General features: G+C 42.5%; 1 protein-coding gene across 2 annotated transcripts in view; it reads right to left on the bottom strand.

Moving 5' to 3' along the window:
* LOC124783505 (protein starmaker) overlaps nt 1-21,100 on the bottom strand; it is a 91,280-nt gene that overhangs the window by 46,368 nt on the left and 23,812 nt on the right. For both annotated transcript variants that reach the window (XM_047254027.1, XM_047254028.1), the window contains exons 3-4: nt 4,772-4,966; nt 868-1,043 (exon numbers count right to left, since the gene is read on the bottom strand). In XM_047254027.1, the coding sequence (XP_047109983.1) occupies nt 868-1,043; nt 4,772-4,966 (371 nt within the window). The remainder of the gene's footprint in view (nt 1-867; nt 1,044-4,771; nt 4,967-21,100) is intronic.

Below are 21,100 nucleotides of genomic sequence, written 5' to 3'. Positions count from 1 at the left end.
TGCGTAGTTGAAGGCCACTGAATTACAGAAAGAATTTTGCTCACCACTTTAAATGGAATAATACCGTACCAATAATTAGCGACAAAGCAAATTGTCACATGACTTGTGCAGAGAATAAACAGAATTGTAACCCACAACAGCTGCACCAATGATGTCTTCATAGCCTCAAGGTGACAATATGATGCAGCAGGTCACAAATTAGGATAATCCCGCAGTATGATTTGAAGAGGTGGCTGTTCTCTTAACAGTTTCATCCACATGCTATAGCAAAAGATAAGTAACTTTGGTCCAATTTGATGATAAGGTATAGACTTTGTGTAAACATGTTTTTTTCTTCCCCCCCCCCCCCCCCCCCCCCCCCAATGGAACAGTGCAGCAATATACAAAAAGATCACAGAGGACGGAGGAACAGTACTCTTTCTCCCAAACGATAAGCAACAGATGTGCATGATTCTCACACGTACCAGATTAAGTTCATTATTTATACTCAAGAGGTCATCTGAAAGTTAGGATGTATGCAGCACAAGCAAAACCACAAACAGTAGGAGACTAAAAAAATGTTATTATTCAGGACCTGATGGAAGAGCCAGTGCAAATGTTAAGAGTGATCAATAGATAATTTTGCACAATAGTTATGAATTTGTGTCTCTAATGACTGATGATATCTTAATTTTATCTTTTATAAATAACTCTCAGTGTTCCTGTTCAAGCTATATGAACATATCTTACTTTCTGTGTATGTATGTCTGTAGTTTTTTTTCTTTTTCTTTTTTTTTAAAAAATAAACCAAGTGCACATGTTTCAAAACAGCACGTTTCTTCTACCCCACACTGTGTAAATCTGTTTTAGTTACAAGGAAATACTCACTTTCAAAACTGACTCTCCATCTTTCCGTCGTTTTTTTTCTTCATCCTTAATTCTCTTACGTTCCATTTCCTTCCTGCGCCTTTCTTCTCGTTTCTCATCACGTAACTTCTGCTGCTCTGCTCGCCTCTGTTTAATGTATTCCAGTAGAGGAGTTGTTGTTATTTTAGGTGCTGGCTCTGTTAAGTTTTACTGAAGTTTTACTTCAATACATTAGTTGTACAAAAACCTAATTTTTTGCCCATGCAATATACAAGAACAATGAACATCTACCATATTCTGAAACATATCTGACATCATAAAGCACATAAAGGTCACCATAATGGTCATGAAGAAAATTATCATCTATTATTGCCCATAAGATGTACCACAAACAGAATTACATTTATCGTCATAAAGACTGAGAAAGAAACAATGAGATGCAAACAACGTAACATTACTAAAAACTTACTTTTGCTTCAACTGGATAACTGAACAGATACATCAGCCATACAAAAAGAAAATACATTACTATAGGTGAGTCAGCATAAGCTGACTCCTGACAATTGCAGTGGACTGGATGCAGCAGCTTCTTCTGATAACGTAACATGATTTTGTAAATATCTCTATGGCAAAGCATCAGTGTTGTCACAGCTCTGTAAACGGCTAGTGTTTATGTCGACAATCATTAGCACTTTGCAGATGAAAGCTGGCAACAGTGTTGCAAGCTGTCAGGACTCTTCTTATGCTGTCTTGACTATAGATCAAAGGGCCATTTGAGCCTATCAATACAAGACTTCTGCTTTTACACATGAAATAACGACGACAATATTTATTTTGCTTCTATACTTATTTTTTTTGTGTGTGTGTGTGTGTGTGTGTGTGTGTGTGTATATATATATATATATATATATATATATATATATAGTTATAATAGAGGGAAACATTCCACGTAGGAAAAATATATATCTAAAAACAAAGATGATGTGACTTACCAAATGAACGTGCTGGCAGGTCGACAGACACACAAACAAACACAAACATACACACAAAATTCAAGCTTTCCCAACAAACTGTTGCCTCATCAGGAAAGAGGGAAGGAGAGGGAAAGACGAAAGGATGTGGGTTTTAAGGGAGAGGGTAAGGAGTCATTCCAATCCCGGGAGTGGAAAGACTTACCTTAGGGGGAAAAAAGGACGGGTATACACTCGCACACACACACATATCCATCCACACATATACAGACACAAGCAGACATATTTAAAGACAAAGAGTTTGGGCAGAGATGTCAGTCGAGGCAGAAGTGCAGAGGCAAAGATTTTGTTGAATGACAGGTGAGGTATGAGTGGCGGCAACTTGAAATTAGCGGAGACTGAGGCCTGGTGGATAACGGGAAGAGAGGATATATTGAAGAGCAAGTTCCCATCTCCGGAGTTCGGATAGGTTGGTGTTAGTGGGAAGTATCCAGATAACCCGGATGGTGTAACACTGTGCCAAGATGTGCTGGCCGTGCACCAAGGCATGTTTAGCCACAGGGTGATCCTCATTACCAACAAACACTGTCTGCCTGTGTCCATTCATGCGAATGGACAGTTTGTTGCTGGTCATTCCCACATAGAATGCGTCACAGTGTAGGCAGGTCAGTTGGTAAATCACGTGGGTGCTTTCACACGTGGCTCTGCCTTTGATCGTGTACACCTTCCGGGTTACAGGACTGGAGTAGGTGGTGGTGGGAGGGTGCATGGGACAGGTTTTACACCGGGGGCGGTTACAAGGGTAGGAGCCAGAGGGTAGGGAAGGTGGTTTGGGGATTTCATAGGCATGAACTAAGAGGTTACGAAGGTTAGGTGGACGGCGGAAAGACACTCTTGGTGGAGTGGGGAGGATTTCATGAAGGATGGATCTCATTTCAGGGCAGGATTTGAGGAAGTCGTATCCCTGCTGGAGAGCCACATTCAGAAGCTGATCCAGTCCCGGAAAGTATCCTGTCACAAGTGGGGCACTTTTGTGGTTCTTCTGTGAGAGGTTCTGGGTTTGAGAGGATGAGGAAGTGGCTCTGGTTATTTGCTTCTGTACCAGGTCGGGAGGGTAGTTGCGGGATGCGAAAGCTGTTGTCAGGTTGTTGGTATAATGCTTCAGGGATTCCGGACTGGAGCAGATTCGTCTGCCACGAAGACCTAGGCTGTAGGGAAGGGTGACTCCGGAGATGGGAACTTGCTCTTCAATATATCCTCTCTTCCTGTTATCCACCAGGCCTCAATCTCCGCTAATTTCAAGTTGCCGCCACTCATACCTCACCTGTCATTCAACAAAATCTTTGCCTCTGCACTTCTGCCTCGACTGACATCTCTGCCCAAACTCTTTGTCTTTAAATATGTCTGCTTGTGTCTGTATATGTGTGGATGGATATGTGTGTGTGTGTGTGTGTGTGTGTGTGTGTGTGTGTGTGTGTGTGTGCGAGTGTATACCCGTCCTTTTTTCCCCCTAAGGTAAGTCTTTCTGCTCCCGGGATTGGAATGACTCCTTACCCTCTCCCTTAAAACCCACATCCTTTCGTCTTTCAGCCATGTGCTGAGTAAAAGGTATAGTACTCTACTGTGAATTGCCTTTTTGAGCATTTTTGAGAACTTGTGTAACAATTATATTGCAATTTAGTTATTGATTTCATATGTTTCTTCTTTACAAAGTAGAGGTCTCATCACTGACTATTTCAAGGTATATAGTAAAAGATCTGATAAAAAGGATGTGTAACCCAAGTAACTAAGTCCCAAGCTAATGCAGAGTGTACAAATTTTCACTATGCTACATGGTATTCTGACTGAAACCACATGAATCCTTATGTCTCAGTGAGCTAATAACTGTCTCAGTTCCCTTGCTGTTTCTATACAGTACCTCCATTTTCAGCTGTTGCTACAAAATTGTGTTCTTGTAAGAACTCTACTAAACTCATATTACTAAGCAGAACACAGTGAAAGTATTTTCTCACTGGATACTGTGTAAGCTGAGATGAGAAATAAAAGTTAAGCTGTTATGTCTGTGTTTTGTGAAGCAGTTTTGGCAATGCTTGCCTAGAGGTATGCTGGGGCTGCAATATCTGTCAACATCTGATTTTAAAAAATCCATTAGGGAATAGCACACACATTTCATCATCATGAACTGGCTGTAGCCCTTCATGTCCCAGTAATAAAATAATATCAGGGCATGAAATATATTTAAAAAGTGATAGCAGGTAACTAGTGGCAGCTTCTGTAGACTGTAAAACACAGTCACTTTGGTGGCAACAATTTAAGCTGAACTTTGACGTTAAAATCAACCATAACTCAACTTGAACTATGTATTTCAAGAAATGATGGAGAACGACGAACAAGCTGTGAACAACATTAAATAGTTCATATAACTTATGGGAATGCAGCCAGATGATGCCTTCGATAACCACCAATATTTTGATAGGTGCACATCCAGTCATATCAGACGCCACAAATGCAGCAAGGAATGGGTGCGCACCTATCAAAATATCAGCAGTTGTCGAAGATGTCACCTGGCTGCATTCCCTTAAGTTAACATTATTTCACAATATGTACAAGACTTCAATTTTGACACAAAAAACACATCACATATTGCCTGCTTCTCATAAATTATCTCAAACTATCTTCTCATTAAGCCAACATCGATGTAGTGTCAAACTACAGCTAGTAAAGGAACAGTGTCCTGCCCAGTTCTTATGCTCTCCTTAACATTGTCTGAGGAGAAGGATTCATTTTGATGTGATAATGCCAATGAAAATAAAGTCTTGGATGAACAGACAGTAAATGTATTTATACACTTTTGGGACAGAATATCCTCAGTATACAGACATTGCTGTGCTTTATTCTATCAGCAATAAGGCAGAAAAGTAATTAAATTCTCTTCAAATAAGAGGTTTACTTACTGTCTGGAGGTACAACCACATCAATAGTCTGCTTTGATGAGTTGGCTTCCTTTTTCTCTCTTAGTGTTTCCAAAAATGCAATATATTCAGGATCATCTTTTAATGTACCTGCTTTAAGATCTCTCTTTTTCCCCTGACGTTTTTTGGGTATCCTTTGAAACTGTGCAAACTCAACAACTGCTGGATATTCATTCCCTGAAATAAAGATGATTATATCAAATCAAAATTACTCTTGCTCAGTTTTCTTTGGAAATGTTGATTTTTTTTTGACACAATGGAATGAAAGGAAAAAGGAACTCCACAATCAAGCCTCAACAACATCGCAACATCAAACAATTGCAGTATCATTCTCTGTCCTAACATGACATAGAGCATAGGTGTAGAGCGGCATGGTCCTAGCTCAACCCTAGCCATGTCAAAATGCTTGGATGGACCCTGCACTAATCCTCTTACCAAGGAAGAATCCACATCAGGACCAAGAAATGAAGCCAGATCCACCAGATGGTAGTCAGACCCACTGACCAATCAGCCACGCAGATTAATGATGACATAAATGTTGGTAAAAGTAATTGGTGTTCTTTTCTGGGATATAACAATTGCTTTGATAAACAAGAGTATATCCTTCTAGGAAAATCTTAATTTAGTTTGTGTATCAAAAACTAATATTCTGGTTGATCACAACTCTCCAAATAACCATGAGGTGCATGAGTGTCCATTTTCTCAAGAAACTAATGTATATTAAAAGAATGAGTGTCATGAATAACACATTTTTATCAATGTAACTTGAGGCTACTGGTTATACCTAGGTTGGAAATTTTATTCCAAGCTATTGGAATTGGATTTTTCAATAATTCATCAGCACCATTCATTCACTCAATGACATCTGCTTGCTGTCGAAATAAATGTGTGATGAAGAGTCGGATTATCACACAGTAGACAAAATGTCTGCATAGTCACTGAGGAACTGGTTACAACAGAAAACTGAAAGATTTCAAGTTAGTTTCTGTAATGAAACTGATCTTGCCTTTATACAACTTATAAGGAATACGAAAGTGATTCACAAACATGATTATTCAAGGGCTAATTATGAGAATTGTCCAGGACCCCATGTAAGAGAGGCACAGTAGGAAAAGTGTTGGGAAAATCAAGACCAAAATGAGAGGAATATAAGGATGGCTATGATTTAATAATTCACACATGCCAATATCATTAGAGACTAAGCACATACTGAGATTTGAAAAGTATGGGAAAGGAAATCACCTATGTCCTTTACAAAAGAACCACTCCGGCACTAGGCTTAAACTATTCAAGGCATCCACTGAGATCAAAGGTTGAAATCTGAGAACCTTTGATATTTAAAGCAATGAAAAGAGAAACGAAGGACTTGTTGAAACTATACACAAAGATGAGGTAAGTACTGACACTGACATAAGTCGAAAGAATAACAACAATACGAAAGGACAGATGCTTCTCACCTCATAGAGGAGGCACTGAGTGGCTGACAGGTGCGCAATGAAAAAGACTGCTAGATATTATTCAGTTATCAGTCTAAATCCATCAGAAGTACACAACAAAACACATACACATTCATGCAAGTACAAGACACACACATATGACCACTGTAACCTCTGGGTACTAGGTTTTGACTGCAAGTGCATCTGAGGTGAGCAGCAATCTTTGCTGGGATGGGTTGTGGGGATTCAAAGAGGTTTGGGCCAGGGAGGGATGCAGGACAGGTGTGGGGAAAGATGCCTGTGCTTTTTGCAGAAGCATGCAGGGAAGTGGTGGGGGCAGGATAGTGGGTATGGGGATAGGGCAGTGGGGCGGGGCAAGGGAGAGAGATAGAGAAGGGGAAAGAATTACGCAGGCACTGGCAGGACATACATTGTGTGTCAGAGTCGGAGCAAGTAAGGGGATAGGAAGGTGGAGTGTGGGGACTACTGAAAGTCAAGGACAAGGGGTAACAGGAATGAAGAGTATGTTGCAGGGAGATTTCCCACCTATGCAGTTCAGAAAAGCTGAAGTTGCTGGAAAGATTGCAAAGGTTTTGAAACAGTCGAAGTCGAGCTAATCATGTTGGGCAGCATGCTTAGCAACAGGCTGGTCCAGCTGCCTCTTGGCTATGGGTTGGAAGAGGCAAATCATGCTGACAGACAGAGTGTTGATTGTCATGCACATGTGGAATGCAGTACTATGGTTGCAGCTAAGTTGGCTGATCACATGGCTGCTCTCACAGGTAGCTCTGACTTTGATGCAGTAAAAGCTGCCTGTGACAGTGGATTAGGTGGTAGTAGGAGGACGTACAGGACAGGTCTTGCATCTGAGTCTACTGCAGGGATAAGAGCCATGGGGTAACAGGTTGGGAGCAAGAATGGAACAGAAATGAAGACAGATGCGTAGGTTATGCGGGCAGTGGAATGCAGTTGAGGGAGGGGTGGCAAGGATATTTCTCATTTCAAGGCACAAAAGAGGAAGTCAAAAAAGTTACTGAGTTGTTCCAATCCTGGGTGGTACTGAATCAAAGGAGCAGTGCTCCTATGTGGCCCAACATAGGGTATGTGGGAATGATAGGTGACCAGGGAGACGAGGTATGGCAAATCTGTTTCTGGATTTGGTATGGAGGATGAATTTAAGGAGTGAAAGACATGTACATTAATTCTCAGATTACAATAAGATGGTACCTGTGTGAACCAAGTACATTGTGTAAATTAAGTTCTCATATGGCACTTTATAAGGCACCGGTATTTATAGGAAGAAACGAAATTTTTGTCACAAAGAAACGGTTCTGCAACATGCCAAGCAGTGATATAGAAATTGAGAAGTGTGAACTTCTATTTGAGACTGACATAGATACGGAATGCAAAGTTAATACTGTTGGGTCGAGCTGCTCACCCAGTAGGCCTCAATAGTTATGGGAAAAACTGGATGTAAACAATACACTCATCTGGTTGATGGAAAACAAACGACTTATATGGTTGTAGTTTTATGCATCAGATGAATTATTCATTCACTCTTTTAAGTGAAACTAGTCTGTGGGGGCAACTGAATGAAAACAACTGATTCAGTCAGTTGGACTACTTTCCATTCTTTTGAGTGAAACTAGTCTGTGAGAGCAACTCGATGGAAACAATAGAATCAGTCAGTTGTAGTTTTATGTGTAAGTTGGATTATTATTCATTTTTTTCTTTTTTGAAAAGTCTGTGGGAGTAAGCGAATGAAAACATTCGACACCATTGTAGCTTTGTGTATTAACTGAATTTTTCATTCTTTCCTTATGAGTGAAAACAGTTAGAAGGTTTCCTCTCAGTTGAACCACATATCCATTCTTTCAACTGAAAGCACTCTTTAGTGTTATATCTGACTGACCTAGCTATTCATTCTTCTGAGTGAAGCCTGCCTGCAATAGTTTCATTAGCTGAACTCAAGCAGTGCTACATTATGCCACCAGACGGTAGCCCTACCCCAGGGGTAAGTGAAGACATCTCTCAGGGGGTATGGTGAAGTTACTTCATCTCCTCCCCCCACCCCCCTACAATGTTACAGTATGAGTGCTCTTATTCCCGGTGCCATTAATGTTTAGCTAATTAAGCTGACATATCTCTGGGGTAGGCCTGCCATCATTTAAATTGCTGACCCCAGACAAAAACTTCAAAAACCCCAGCCATCTGAGTCAAATAGGATTATTTTCCCAGACACATACAGCCTGTAAATGGTAATTTGGCCAATGGCCCATGGGCAGTGGGCCATGAGAGGGGTAATGTTCCCTCGCTTGTGTTTCAGTGCTGAAAATGTCAGTGGGTGCTCAGCTCCTACTGATCAGCAGACATAAATTACACACAAAGGTAACAAGGATTTGTGAAAGTGCATTGTAGAGACATTCATGTTCAAACATAGTACTCAATTGCTATAAGGAATATGAATGTAAATTAAGCCAGTTTTAATACAGCTCAACGAGTAGAAGGAAATGAGCTTTAAAATATTCAGTTGTCTGGTGGGCAGGGCAGTGTCATGGTGCATGCGATTGCCGATATTCGGCAGCTTCTCACTGTCTCAGTAAAAAAGTATGGAAAATACATGGTGATTAAAAACAACCTTTGCAACTATAATCACATTTATTTCAGAAATGGGGAGAGGTAGAAATGAGCAGTTTGCAACACAATGTTTATACACACCTAAGGTTCTAGTATCCGCTTAACAGAGTTCACTGTGTTAAGGCAATTATATTTTCAAACAAATTGGGGCACATTAACATATTTGCATATTGCAAAAAAGTCTTGTTGTTGTTGTTGTTGTGGTCTTCAGTCCTGAGACTGGTTTGATGCAGCTCTCCATGCTATTCTATCCTGTGCAAGCTTCTTCATCTCCCAGTACTTACTGCAACCTACGTCCTTCTGAATCTGCTTAGTGTATTCATCTCTTGGTCTCCCTCTACAATTTTTACCCTCCACTCTGCCCTCCAATACTAAATTGGTGATCCCTTGATGCCTCAGAACATGTCCTACCAACCGGTCCCTTCTTCTATTCAAGTTCTGCCACAAACTCCTCTTATCCCCAATTCAATTCAATACCTCCTCGTTAGTTATGTGATCCACCCATCTAATCTTCAGCATCCTTCTGTAGCACCACATTTCGAAAGCTTCTATTCTCTTCTTGTCCAAACTATTTATCACCCACGTTTCACTTCCATACATGGCTACACTCCATACAAATACTTTCAGAAACGACTTCCTGACACTTAAATCTATACTCGATGTTAACAAATTTCTCAGAAATGCTTTCCTTGCCATTGCCAGTCTACATTTTATATCCTCGCTACTTCGACCATCATCAGTTATTTTGCTCCCCAAATAGCAAAACTCCTTTACTACTTTAAGTGTCTCATTTCCTAATCTAATTCCCTCAGCATCACCCGACTTAATTCGACTACATTCCATTATCCTTGTTTTGCTTTTGTTGATGTTCATCTTATATCCTCCTTTCAAGACACTGTCCATTCCGTTCAACTGCTCTTCTAAGTCCTTTGCTGTCTCTGACAGAATTACAATGTCATCGGCAAACCTCAAAGTTTTTATTTCTTCTCCATGGATTTTAATACCTACTCCAAATTTTTCTTTTGTTTCCTTTACTGCTTGCTCAATATACAGATTCAATAACATCGGGGACAGGCTACAACCCTGTCTCACTCCTTTCCCAACCGCTGCTTCCCTTTCATGTCCCTCGACTCATAACTGCCATCTGGTTTCTGTACAAATTGTAAATAGTCTTTCGCTCCCTGTATTTTATCCCTGTTACCTTTAGAATTTGAAAGAGAGTATTCCAGTGAACATTGTCAAAAGCTTTCTCTAAGTCTACAAATGCTAGAAACGTAGGTTTGCCTTTCCTTAATCTTTCTTCTAAGATACATCGTAAGGTCAGTATTGCCTCACGTGTTCCAATATTTCTTTGGAATCCAAACTGATCTTCCCCAAGGTTGGCTTCTACTAGTTTTTCCATTCGTCTGTAAAGAATTTGCGTTAGTATTTTGCAGCTGTGACTTATTAAACTGATAGTTCGGTAATTTTCACATCTGTCAACACCTGCTTTCTTTGGGACTGGAATTATTATATTCTTCTTGAAGTCTGAGGGTATTTCGCCTGTCTCATACATCTTGCTCACCAGATGGTAGAGTTTTGTCAGGACTGGCTCTCCCAAGGCCGTCAGTAGTTCTAATGGAATGCTGTCTACTCCCGTGGCCTTGTTTTGACTCAGGTCTTTCAGTGCTCTGTCAAACTCTTCACGCAGTATTGTATCTCCCATTTCGTCTTCATCTACATTCTCTTCCATTTCCATAATATTGTCTTCAAGTACGTCACCCTTGTGTAGACCCTCTATATACTCCTTCCACCTTTCTGCTTTCCCTACTTTGCTTAGAACTGGGTTTCCATCTGAGCTCTTGATATTCATACAAGTGGTTCTCTTTTCTCCAAAGGTCTCTTTAATTTTCCTGTAGGCAGTATCTATCTTACCCATAGTGAGATAAGCCTCTACATCCTTACATTTGTCCTCTAGCCATGCCTGCTTAGCCATTTTGCACTTCCTGTTGATCTCATTTTTGAGACGTTTGTATTCCTTTTTGCCTGTTTCATTTACTGCATTTTTATATTTTCTCCTTTCATCAATTAAATTCAATATTTCTTCTGTTACCCAAGGATTTCTACCAGCCCTTGTCTTTTTACCTACTTGATCCTTTGCTGCCTTCACTACTTCATCCCTCTGAGCTACCCATTCTTCTTCTACTGTATTTCTTTCCCCATTTGTGACAATTGTTCCCTTATGCTCTCCCAGAAACTCTGTACAACCTCTGGTTTAGTTGGTTTATCCAGGTCCCATCTCCTTAAATTCCCACCTTTTTGCAGTTTCTTCAGTTTTAATCTACAGCTCATAACCAATTGATTGTGGTCAGAGTCAACATCTGCCCCTGGAAATGTCTTACAATTTAAAACCTGGTTCCTAAATCTCTGTCTTACCATTATATAATCTATCTGATACCTTCTAGTATTTCCAGGATTCTTCCATGCGTACAACCTTCTTTTATGATTCTTGAACCAAGTGTTAGCTATGATTAAGTTATGCTCTGTGCAAAATTCTACCAGACGGCTTCCTCTTTCATTTCTTTCCCCCAATCCATATTCAAAAAAAGTCTTAATGAAATGTAATTAATGCAAACTATCACCTTACTTTGTTGCAAAAAACATATTAATTTATATTTTATTAGTATCTTGTAAGATGAAGAAGTGTAAGCAGATATGCAGTACTTATCAGTGCTGTAAATTTTCTTCAACAGCATACATAAACATCCAATGCAAGTTTCGTCATAATTCAATCTATACTCATTAAATCTCCAGAATGAGATTTTCACTCTGCAGCGGAGTGTGCACTGATATGAAACTTCCTGGCAGATTAAAACTGTGTGCCGGACCGAGACTCGAACTCGGGACCTTTGCCTTTCGCGGGCAAGTGTTCTACCAACTGAGCTACCCAACCACGACTCACGACCCGTCCTCACAGCATCAGTTCTGCCAGTACCTCATCTCCTACCTTCCAAACTTCACAGAAGCTCTTCTGCGAACCTTGCAGAACTAGCACTCCCAGAAGAAAGGATACTGCGGAGACATGGCTTAGCCACAGCCTGAAAGGTTCATAGGAGAGCTTCTGTGAAGTTTGGAAGGTAGGGGACGACGTACTGGCAGAATTGAAGCTGTGAGGAAGGATCGTGAGTCGTGCTTGGGTAGCTCAGTTGGCAGAACACTTGACCATGAAAGGCAAAGGTCCCGAGTTCAAGTCTAGGTCCAGCACACAATTTTAATCTGCCAGGAAGTCTCATTAAATCTGCTTTAGTAGTTTCTATAATAAACTTTGTTTTGTCACTGCTCCATACATTACTTATTTGGGAAAATACCCTTTCACTAGCAGCATACTGATACAGGTGATATGAACATCTAATCTGGGTGAATTGTTTCACTGTTATTAAATCCAGAATGAGTAACTGTCCTGAATTACTTTTGAAAATATTCAGGACAGAGCTAGAAAAATCATGACTGTCACAAAAAAGGGGTGAGGGGGGAAGGAGACGGATGGTTACCTTAAATTTATGCACCATCTGTAGCACAGGATATCTAAGCAATATTTCAGTTCCATTTCTGGCCTAGTGCATCCTCGTTAACCTGTGTTATTGCTGCTCTGATGTGAACTCACAGTTCCTGCAGGCTCTCCCCTCCCCCACCCCCTTTAAAAAAAACTGTACTGAGGTTCTGCAGGACATGGGTGTCAGATGTGGTCTGTACAACCATTCCATACATTGTGCCAAATGCTGGTTGGTGGCCAGTCAATAACTAACATGGGAGGGAGGGGCGGGGGGGGGGGGGGGGGGGGGGGGGCAGCACGGTGTCTGTGAAAGTTATGCCACAATCTGCACCTTTCTACCCATTCCCTTTTCAGAAATATACATGATCAAAATTGTAAAGATCATTTTGGAAAAACTTTTAGATGTATAGGAGAATCCAGTGTGCTTGCCTCTGGATTTTTGATAGACTAAAACAAAAAAAACCACCTACAGACTAGTTCTCGTTTAGTGAATTTTAACTAAGCTTTATTGCACTCTGTTTATTACCAATCAATTGAATTTCCCCAAACATGAAACAAGGTCCACACAGTTGGATAAAAACCCTCTCCAGTATGCCTCTGGATGCCCTTAAAGCTAAGACCAATCCCGGGAAACCCAATATTGTAAAATTAAACAATGTAAAATCCAGAACGGAATGTTACAATATTACATAAAGGATGATTGCTACTCACTATATAGCAGAGGTGCTGAGTTGCAGATAGGCACAAAAAAAGACTGTACACAGTAAGCTTTCAGCCAACAAGGCATTTGTCAAAAAAGACAAAAAAGACAAAAAACACACACACCCACACACACACACACAAAACCACAGTCTCTGGTAGCTGAAGCCAGACTACGAACAGCAGTGCATGATGGGAGAGGCAACCGGATGGGGGTAAAGCAGAGTCTAGGCTGGGGAGGTGGAGGGACAGCAGCGTAAAGGCGGATGACGGTAAAGAGCTGCTGGGGGAGCATGCAGGGACGAGGTGGAGAAAAGTTAGGACAGTTAGGTAAAATAGGGAGGTTAGACAGAGGGCAGGGGAGAGAGGGTGGGCGGTTGGAAGGGAGCAGAAAAGGAGAAAGTAAAAAGACTGGGTGCGTCGGTGGAATACAGGGCTAGCATTGGAACGAGAACAGGGAAGGACCTAGATGGGTAAGGACAATGACTAACAAAGGTTGAGGTGAGGAGGGTTACAGGAACATAGGATATAGTGCAGGGAGAGTTCCCACATGCGTAATTCAGAAAAACCGGTGTTGGTGGGAAGGATGTAGATGGTACAGCCTGTGAAGCAATCACTGAAACGAAGAACATCGTTTTGGGCAGCTTGTTCAGCAACAGGGTGGTCCAGTTGTCTATTGGCCAGTTTGTCGGTGGCCATTAATGCGGATAGACAGCTTGTTGGTTGTCATGCCCATGTAGAATGCAGCACAATGGTTGCAACTTAGCTTGTAGATCACATGACTGGTTTCACAGGTAGCCTTGCCTTTGATGAGATAGGTGATGTTTGTGACAGGACTGGAGTAGGTGGTGGTGGAAGGATGTATGCGGCAGGTCTTGCATCTACGTCTATTACAAGGATATGAGGCATGAGGTATGAGGCTCGGAGCAGGGGTTTTGTAGGGATGGAAAAGGATATTGTGTAGGTTTGGTGGACAGCAGAATACCACTATGGGGGTGCCGGGAAGGATACTGTGTAGGACACTTCTCATTTCAGGGCATGACTTGAGGTACTTGAATCCCTGGCGGAGAATGTAATTCAGTACCTCCATCCTGAGTGGTACTGAGTCATGAGGAGAATGCTCCTTTACGGCCGCACAGTGGGACTTCAGGAGGTGGTAAGTAACTGGAAAAATAGGGCAAGGGAGGTCTGTTTTTGTACAATGTTGGGGGACTGGGAGTAATTACAATCTGCAAAGACCTCAGTGGGACCCTCAGTGTATTTTGAGAGGAATCACTCGTCACTGCAGATGCGACGCCACAGGTGGCCAGACTGCATGGAAGGGACTTCTTGATATGGAATGGGTGGCACCAGTCAAAGTGGTTGGTAGGTTGGTGGTTGGTAGGTTTGATATGGACAGAGGTGCTGATGTAGCCATCTTATAGGTGTTCAACATTGAGAAAGGTGGCTTGTCGGACTGAATGGGACCATGATTATTATTATTATTATTATTATTATTATTATTATTTGAGGTGAGGGGTGCTCAGTGTCATGGTCATCAGAGCCCTGACCAAAAGTCAGCATGCCAATCTCATGGGTGGGGATGAAGGTTGTTCCCATATGCGAAGCAGGTTATAATGTATTAAAGTCTACCTCCCTTCCCCACCAATTTAGAGATGAGGCCTGATAGTTCACAAAATTTCACCACTCTTATTACACTGGAATCAGTACCTGCGAGGATGGTGGGCAGATCTTCATCAGTATTGAGGGTTGCCCTAATATCAGTATATAGGACACATGTTACCAAAATATGTTTAACTGAAGGTGATACACCAAGAACTTCACAAGAGTGGTGGATCCTCCTGCCAGAGGAGGAAGCCATGTGTTAAGCGGCTACGTCCGATGCGTAACCTGGTAAGCAGAACCTCCTTTCAGCAGTGAGTCTGACATGCCTTTGTAGTCAATTTGAGTGACCGCAGTTTGTTTTCTATCAGCTGCAACCATTCAGTCTCCCACTGATGCATGATACGTCTGTCAGAAAATGGTATGATGGCATGCAACAGGATGGGACACTGATGGACAGCAGCATCTTGACATACTTCCTTGGTGGGTTTGTCGGCAATGTCATTTCCCTGTAGCCTTATGTTGCCAGGTACCCAGCAAAAGATCACCTCCCTGCCAAGGTGTTGGAGCCGCTGTAAAGAGTCATGGATGAGCTGAATCAGCTGGTCTACTGGATACACTTGGTGAAGTGCTTGCAGTGCACTAAGTGAGTCAGAACAGACAAGAAACCTCATATGGTGATGTCTGCGAACCATCTCCAGTACCATCAGAATGCCATGTAATTCTGCATCATAATTTGTGAATTGTTAAGGAAGATGCACTTTAAAAGCTCTATCACGAAAAATAGCAAAACAAAAGAGGACATTTTCTTGCTGGGATCCACCTGTATAAACAAGAATAAAACTGTGGAACATACTTAAAATAGACGAAAACAAAGTCGAAGAAAACATAATCTGGAGTACAAGTTTTCTTGTAGTGTTTCAAGCTTAAAATCACTTTGGGCCTCTGAAGACATCAAGGCAGCAATGGATTCCATCCCTGGCTGTGTATTTAGATGCCTAATAGATCCAGATCCTTGAGAAGGTCTGTAGCACATATCCCAAATGGCTTTGTCGCATGGGGCCGATTCCTGAACAGCCATTCAAAGGTGGGTTGGACCACTCCTCTAAACGTCAATGACTGAGGTAACGCTGAGATTTTCAGTGCCTGTCGAGCCAAAAGGATACAGTGCTGAATCCAGAGTGGTGGTTCACTAGCCTCTCACATAGACTCAGAACAGGGCTGGTTTGAAAGGCTCCAATCGATATCCGAATGCCCTTATGGTTGTCAGCATCTAACATCTTGATGCAGGAAGTATGGGCTGATACACAGACCATGCTGCCATAACCTAAACAAGATCAGAAAAATGCCCTATAAAACTGCACGAGGCAGGACCTGTCAGCGCCCTATGTTTTTCTGCTAAGGTATTTCAAAATATTCAATGACTGGAAGCCCTTTGTTCACAGGTCTTTCAGATGTGGGAGCCAAATTAATTTCAGGTCAAATAATAATCCCAAAAAGCACACAGTTTCTTGAAAACGTAAAAATATTGTCCCCCACTGTGATCATTAGCTGGTTAAAACTTCGACAAGCACGGTTAAGATTTACATGGATTCTTCCTGGGCGAGAACTGAAAACCAGTTGTCCTGGCCCAGGCTTCCAGCCTCCTAAAGGTTAGCTGTAGCTGCCTCATCATCATTATAAGATCAGAGGAAAAGTAGAAGATTGCAATGTCATCCATAAACAAAGAGCATTCAACAGGGCTCCTGACTGTGGAGGAAATGCCATTGATAATGATGGCACAGCCATTGATAATGATGGCACACAATGTGACAATGAGGACACTGCCTTGGGGGATCCCATTCTCTTGAACATAGCAGCCAATGCAATATCAAAAACGCCAGTTCTTGTGAAAGGATTGGATAAGAAATGACAGGTGTCCACATAGACACCATTCATGAAGTTGGTGAGGGATGTTGTACCTCCAACTAGTGTAATTTGCTTTTTCAAGGTCAAAAAACACACAAACCAAATGGTTTCGGTGTGAAAAGGACTCCAGTATCGCTGTCTCCAGGAGAATTAAGTTGTCAAGGGTGGAATGGTAGTGCCTGAAACTACACTGGGAACAGCTCAGGTGACCTCGGGATTTGAGCAGCCAGACGAGGTGGTGGTTGAGCATGCACTGTTAAAGGCACTACAGCCCTTGCCTGGTTTCCAGAATGGAATTAATATTGCCTCCTTCCAAGTTGTGGGGTACTGTCCATCAAGCCAGATCTAATTGAACCAAGAGAGGAGCTGTCCTTTCACTTCAGGGCACAGATGACGAAGCATGCCACAATGGATCTCATCAAGTCATGGAGCACCCTCTCTGGCTGCAGACAAAGCTGATTCCAGTTTCCACATGGGGAATGGAAGGTTGTATACTTCCTCATTATGCGAGAATAAATTGAGCTTCCTAATCTCTGCAGTTCTACAGAACACCTGAAAAGCAGGAGCTTGTATGAATGACATAGTGAAAGAAGTGTTCAGCTAAAACCTGAGCCATGTCTTCTGGCGTGTCCCCCATTACTTGACAAGGCAGCAAGGGGATGCATACTGCCCTTGCCTGAAAACCATCTTATTGAGCTCCAAATTTGCACCAGAGAACCCCTCTTCCATTCTTTTATCACTCACCACACATGCGCTCTCGCAGTTCTGAAGACATGAAAGTTTTCTGTAGTTGGACGGCGTTTGGAGTTCTGCAAAGCTCTTTGTCTGGCCCTGATAGCCAATCAACAGTCGTCATTCCACCAATGTACACGCCATCGTCTGAAGTGGTTACTAGACTGGGAGATGGACTCAGTGCCACCCCACTGGACCTAACAAGTGATATGGGCCACCGTCTCCTGTGCACAATCCTTTTGCTCAAAAATAGCCCGTTGATTGCAAGGCAAACAATTCGCCCTTTGTATCACCCGTCTGTGTGGTCTCCTGACAGCCACTGTCCCAGTCGGCAGACAGATCCACACTGGGAAGTGGTCACTAGATTGTAAATTTGTAACTACTTCCAACTGAACTGATTCCGCAATAGCTGGGGAACAAAACCACAGGTCAATGGCTGAAAAGAGACCCTGTAGCTGTGGAAAAGTGTGTTACCTGATCCAAGTTCAGAAGACAGATATTCTCAGAATCGACAAGTCACTCGATCATCCGACCCCTGGAGCAAGGGGTAGTCGAGTCCCACAGCACATTGTATGCACTGAAGTCACCCACAAGGAGGAATGGGTGTGGGAGTGCCCGGAAGAGTTCTGTCAGTGTGTCTGCATCCAAAGCATCATTAGGTGAAAGATACAAAGAACACACCATGATATTAAAGGGTGCTAGAACTTTCACAGCAATTGCTTGTACGGTTATGGTAAGAGGGACATGAGAGGAGCGGCATTTGTCATAAATGAAAACAGCCACTTCACCTTTAGCTGCTATAAGTGTGATAACCCCGTAATGCAGGTGTGTCGGTGACTTTAAGACGTGTTTCTTGTAAGCAGATGCAAAATGGTTTCTCCTGGACCAGGAGCTGTAATTCTTCCAAATGTGAGCGATATCCATTTAAATTCCACTGTAACACAGAAGTCCCTGTGGAAGCCAATATTTAGTGAAGATTGTTCTTGGCTTTCTGTCTTGGAGTTGGTAATTTACCAGGGAGGTCAGGGGGAACGTTAGCTGGTTCTCGGCTCTCTGGTTCCTCCGATTGGAAGTCCATATCCACAAGAGCATGGTCCCCATCAGAGAGAGAGAGAGAGAGAGAGAGAGAGAGAGAGAGAGAGAGAGATCGCTGATCCAAAGGTTTAACTACTAGTTTCTTGGCCTTGGAACTATTTTTCAAAGGTCGTTTTTCTTTACTTGTGGGAGGTGGTGGTTGCTTGGGTTGTGGGGACAGCTTAGTTGGCTTCTGCTGTTGGGCAATGGTACGTGGCTTAGGTGGTAAGCCCATTGCCAATGGCTTCTGAATGACTTCTGTTTCAAGTGGATTGTTTCCTAAACAGGTACACCGATAAGTACACATGCTTGACCTTGAATCTTGGTATGAGTTAGTGTGGAGGCATCACACTTGGCGACTGGCATCTTAAGGGCTGATGGAAAAGAAGTAGCAAAAACTGGAGGTTGCATAACTATATAAGCTTTTTTAGCTTCACCGTTGTGTATGTGTCTCTTGACTTTCAACTCCTGAATTTTCTTTTCCTCATTGTAAACCACACACTTTCTGCTCCAAACTGGGTGATCCCTGGAGCAGTTTACACATTTTGGAGGAAGTATACAAGAATTGCCTGATTTGTGAGCCGAGTCTCCACAATTGCCACACGTAGCCCTCCCATTACATCCCATGGTGGTATGGATAAATTTTCAACATTTGAAGCATCACATTGGGTTAGGAACAAAAGGTGACCCTTAAGACGGATATAGCCTGCAAGGATATGTTCAGGTAATTCCAGAGTATTCAACATTAGAATAAATGTTGCCGATTTTTCCAATTTGCCATTGACTCCCCTCATATAGTTCTGCACTTCCGTAATGTCCATATTTTACCAGCCTTCAAGTAACTCCGTGGGGTCCACCTCCATTATTCAGAGCAGGTAACCACACCCGTATTAAAGTTAAGGGTGTTATGCAACTCAGCTTCATCCCAGTAGCTTAGATATTTGGTTTCACTTAGCAGTTTCAACTAGAAGTGTTCCATTACAAAATCATTTGACACTTTCTAGAGATCTAGAAATAACTTCCAATGCCTTGTGAATATAGAAATGCGAGACCTTCTCAAAGATTCCCCTCTTCTCTTGATTACAATGAAAGCGTTATGGCACACTAATGCCCTGTTACTATCATTCTGAGGCTTCTTTTTTGGAGGACTGACCAACTGAGCTCTCTTTGACAAGTGGGTGTAGGTACTACCTGAGCGTACACCTGTCCTGTCAGGAGTAGTAGTTTGATGAGACCGCTCCATAGGTATCCCACAAGACGCTAGGGAAACAAAAGTCGACAAAGTCAGAGCCTCCCATGTCTGAGAAAGGCTTATACAACCTGGGGGTGGCTAGATACCGTTTTACCTCAAAAGCCGTTCACCTCAACAGCATGTAGCACACCTTGAGTTTGCGGTTTTTTTATCAGAGAGGTGTGTACCTTTCTTGCGGTCCAGGCAGTGAAGCCAATGTCCCTGTTCTCCGAAACACACAACATTCCACTCCTGCACCACACGGTGGTCACTGAAGCATGCTCAGAGCTCACAGTGACAGGGCTGGTGGTGCTTACTGGTCCCCAGCTCAGGAATCCCGGGGTTGCCAAGACCCGTACTCAGCAAACATATGCTGATCCCCTGAGGGGGAGTAGGACCAGGTGAAGTGAATGGTTGTTGAGGTTCTGGAGGAATGTGGATAGTGTGTCCTCACCCTCAATCCAGAGCACAAAGATATCATCAATGTAACTGAACCAGGTGAGGGTTTAGGATTCTGGGTATTTAGGAAGGATTCCTTTAGATGGCTGCTGAATAGGTTGGGAGTACGATGGTGCCATGAGGGTGATCGTAGCCATATCCCAGATTTATCTATAGGTAATACCTTCAAAGGAGAAGTGATTGTGGATGAGGATATAGTTGATCGTGGTGACTAGGAAGGAGATTGTTGGTTTGGAATCTGTTAGGTGTTGGGAAAGGTAGTGTTCAACAGCGGCAAGGCCATGGGCATTAGATATGTTAGTGTAATAGTGACAAGCTGGACACCGTGTGGTAAAGGAACAGGTATTGTGGAGAGTCGGAGGAGGAATTGGTTGACATCGTTTATACAGGAGGGTAGGTTGCAGGTAATAGGCTGAGGATGATGTTCTATGAGAGCAGAGACACAGTGGGGACACAGTAACCAGCCACAATGGGGCATCTTGGGCAGTTAGGTTTATGGGCTTTAGGAAGCATGTTGAAGGTAGGAGTGCAGGGAGTCATAGAGGTGAGGAGAAAGATGGACTCCAGGGAGAGGTTCTGGCATGGGCCTAAGGATTTGAGGAGATATTGGTTGGTTGGATTAAAAGAAGGGGAAGGGACCAAACTACGAGGTCATCAGTCCCTTGTTCCAAATAAAACAATGACGCAAGTGTGAGAACAAAGCAAACGAGACTGACAACACAAAACAGAATGACAGGAAAAAGCAAAAGAACGAGGAAGGGCTAGAAACATGTAAATGGACAAAAGGGGGACAAAACCACAGAAATGCAAGAAACGGGATGAAGAGAGTAAAACAACAAAGCAGATGACCATGGCTGGCTGACCATGAGAATAAAAAGGAAAAGCCAGCCACCCTGCAACACATTAAAACTTCCACCCTAAAAGCACTAGGGTGGAGAACACAGAGGCACAAAGGACATGCACTAAAACTAAGATCAAATGATAAAACCCGCTCTCATGAA

This window comes from Schistocerca piceifrons, chromosome 1 (genome assembly GCF_021461385.2).
Source record: "Schistocerca piceifrons isolate TAMUIC-IGC-003096 chromosome 1, iqSchPice1.1, whole genome shotgun sequence".
In the NCBI taxonomy this organism is placed as follows: domain Eukaryota; kingdom Metazoa; phylum Arthropoda; class Insecta; order Orthoptera; family Acrididae; genus Schistocerca; species Schistocerca piceifrons.
The sequence above is the reverse complement of the archived record's forward strand: the minus strand, read 5'-3'. Positions and strand labels throughout refer to the sequence as shown.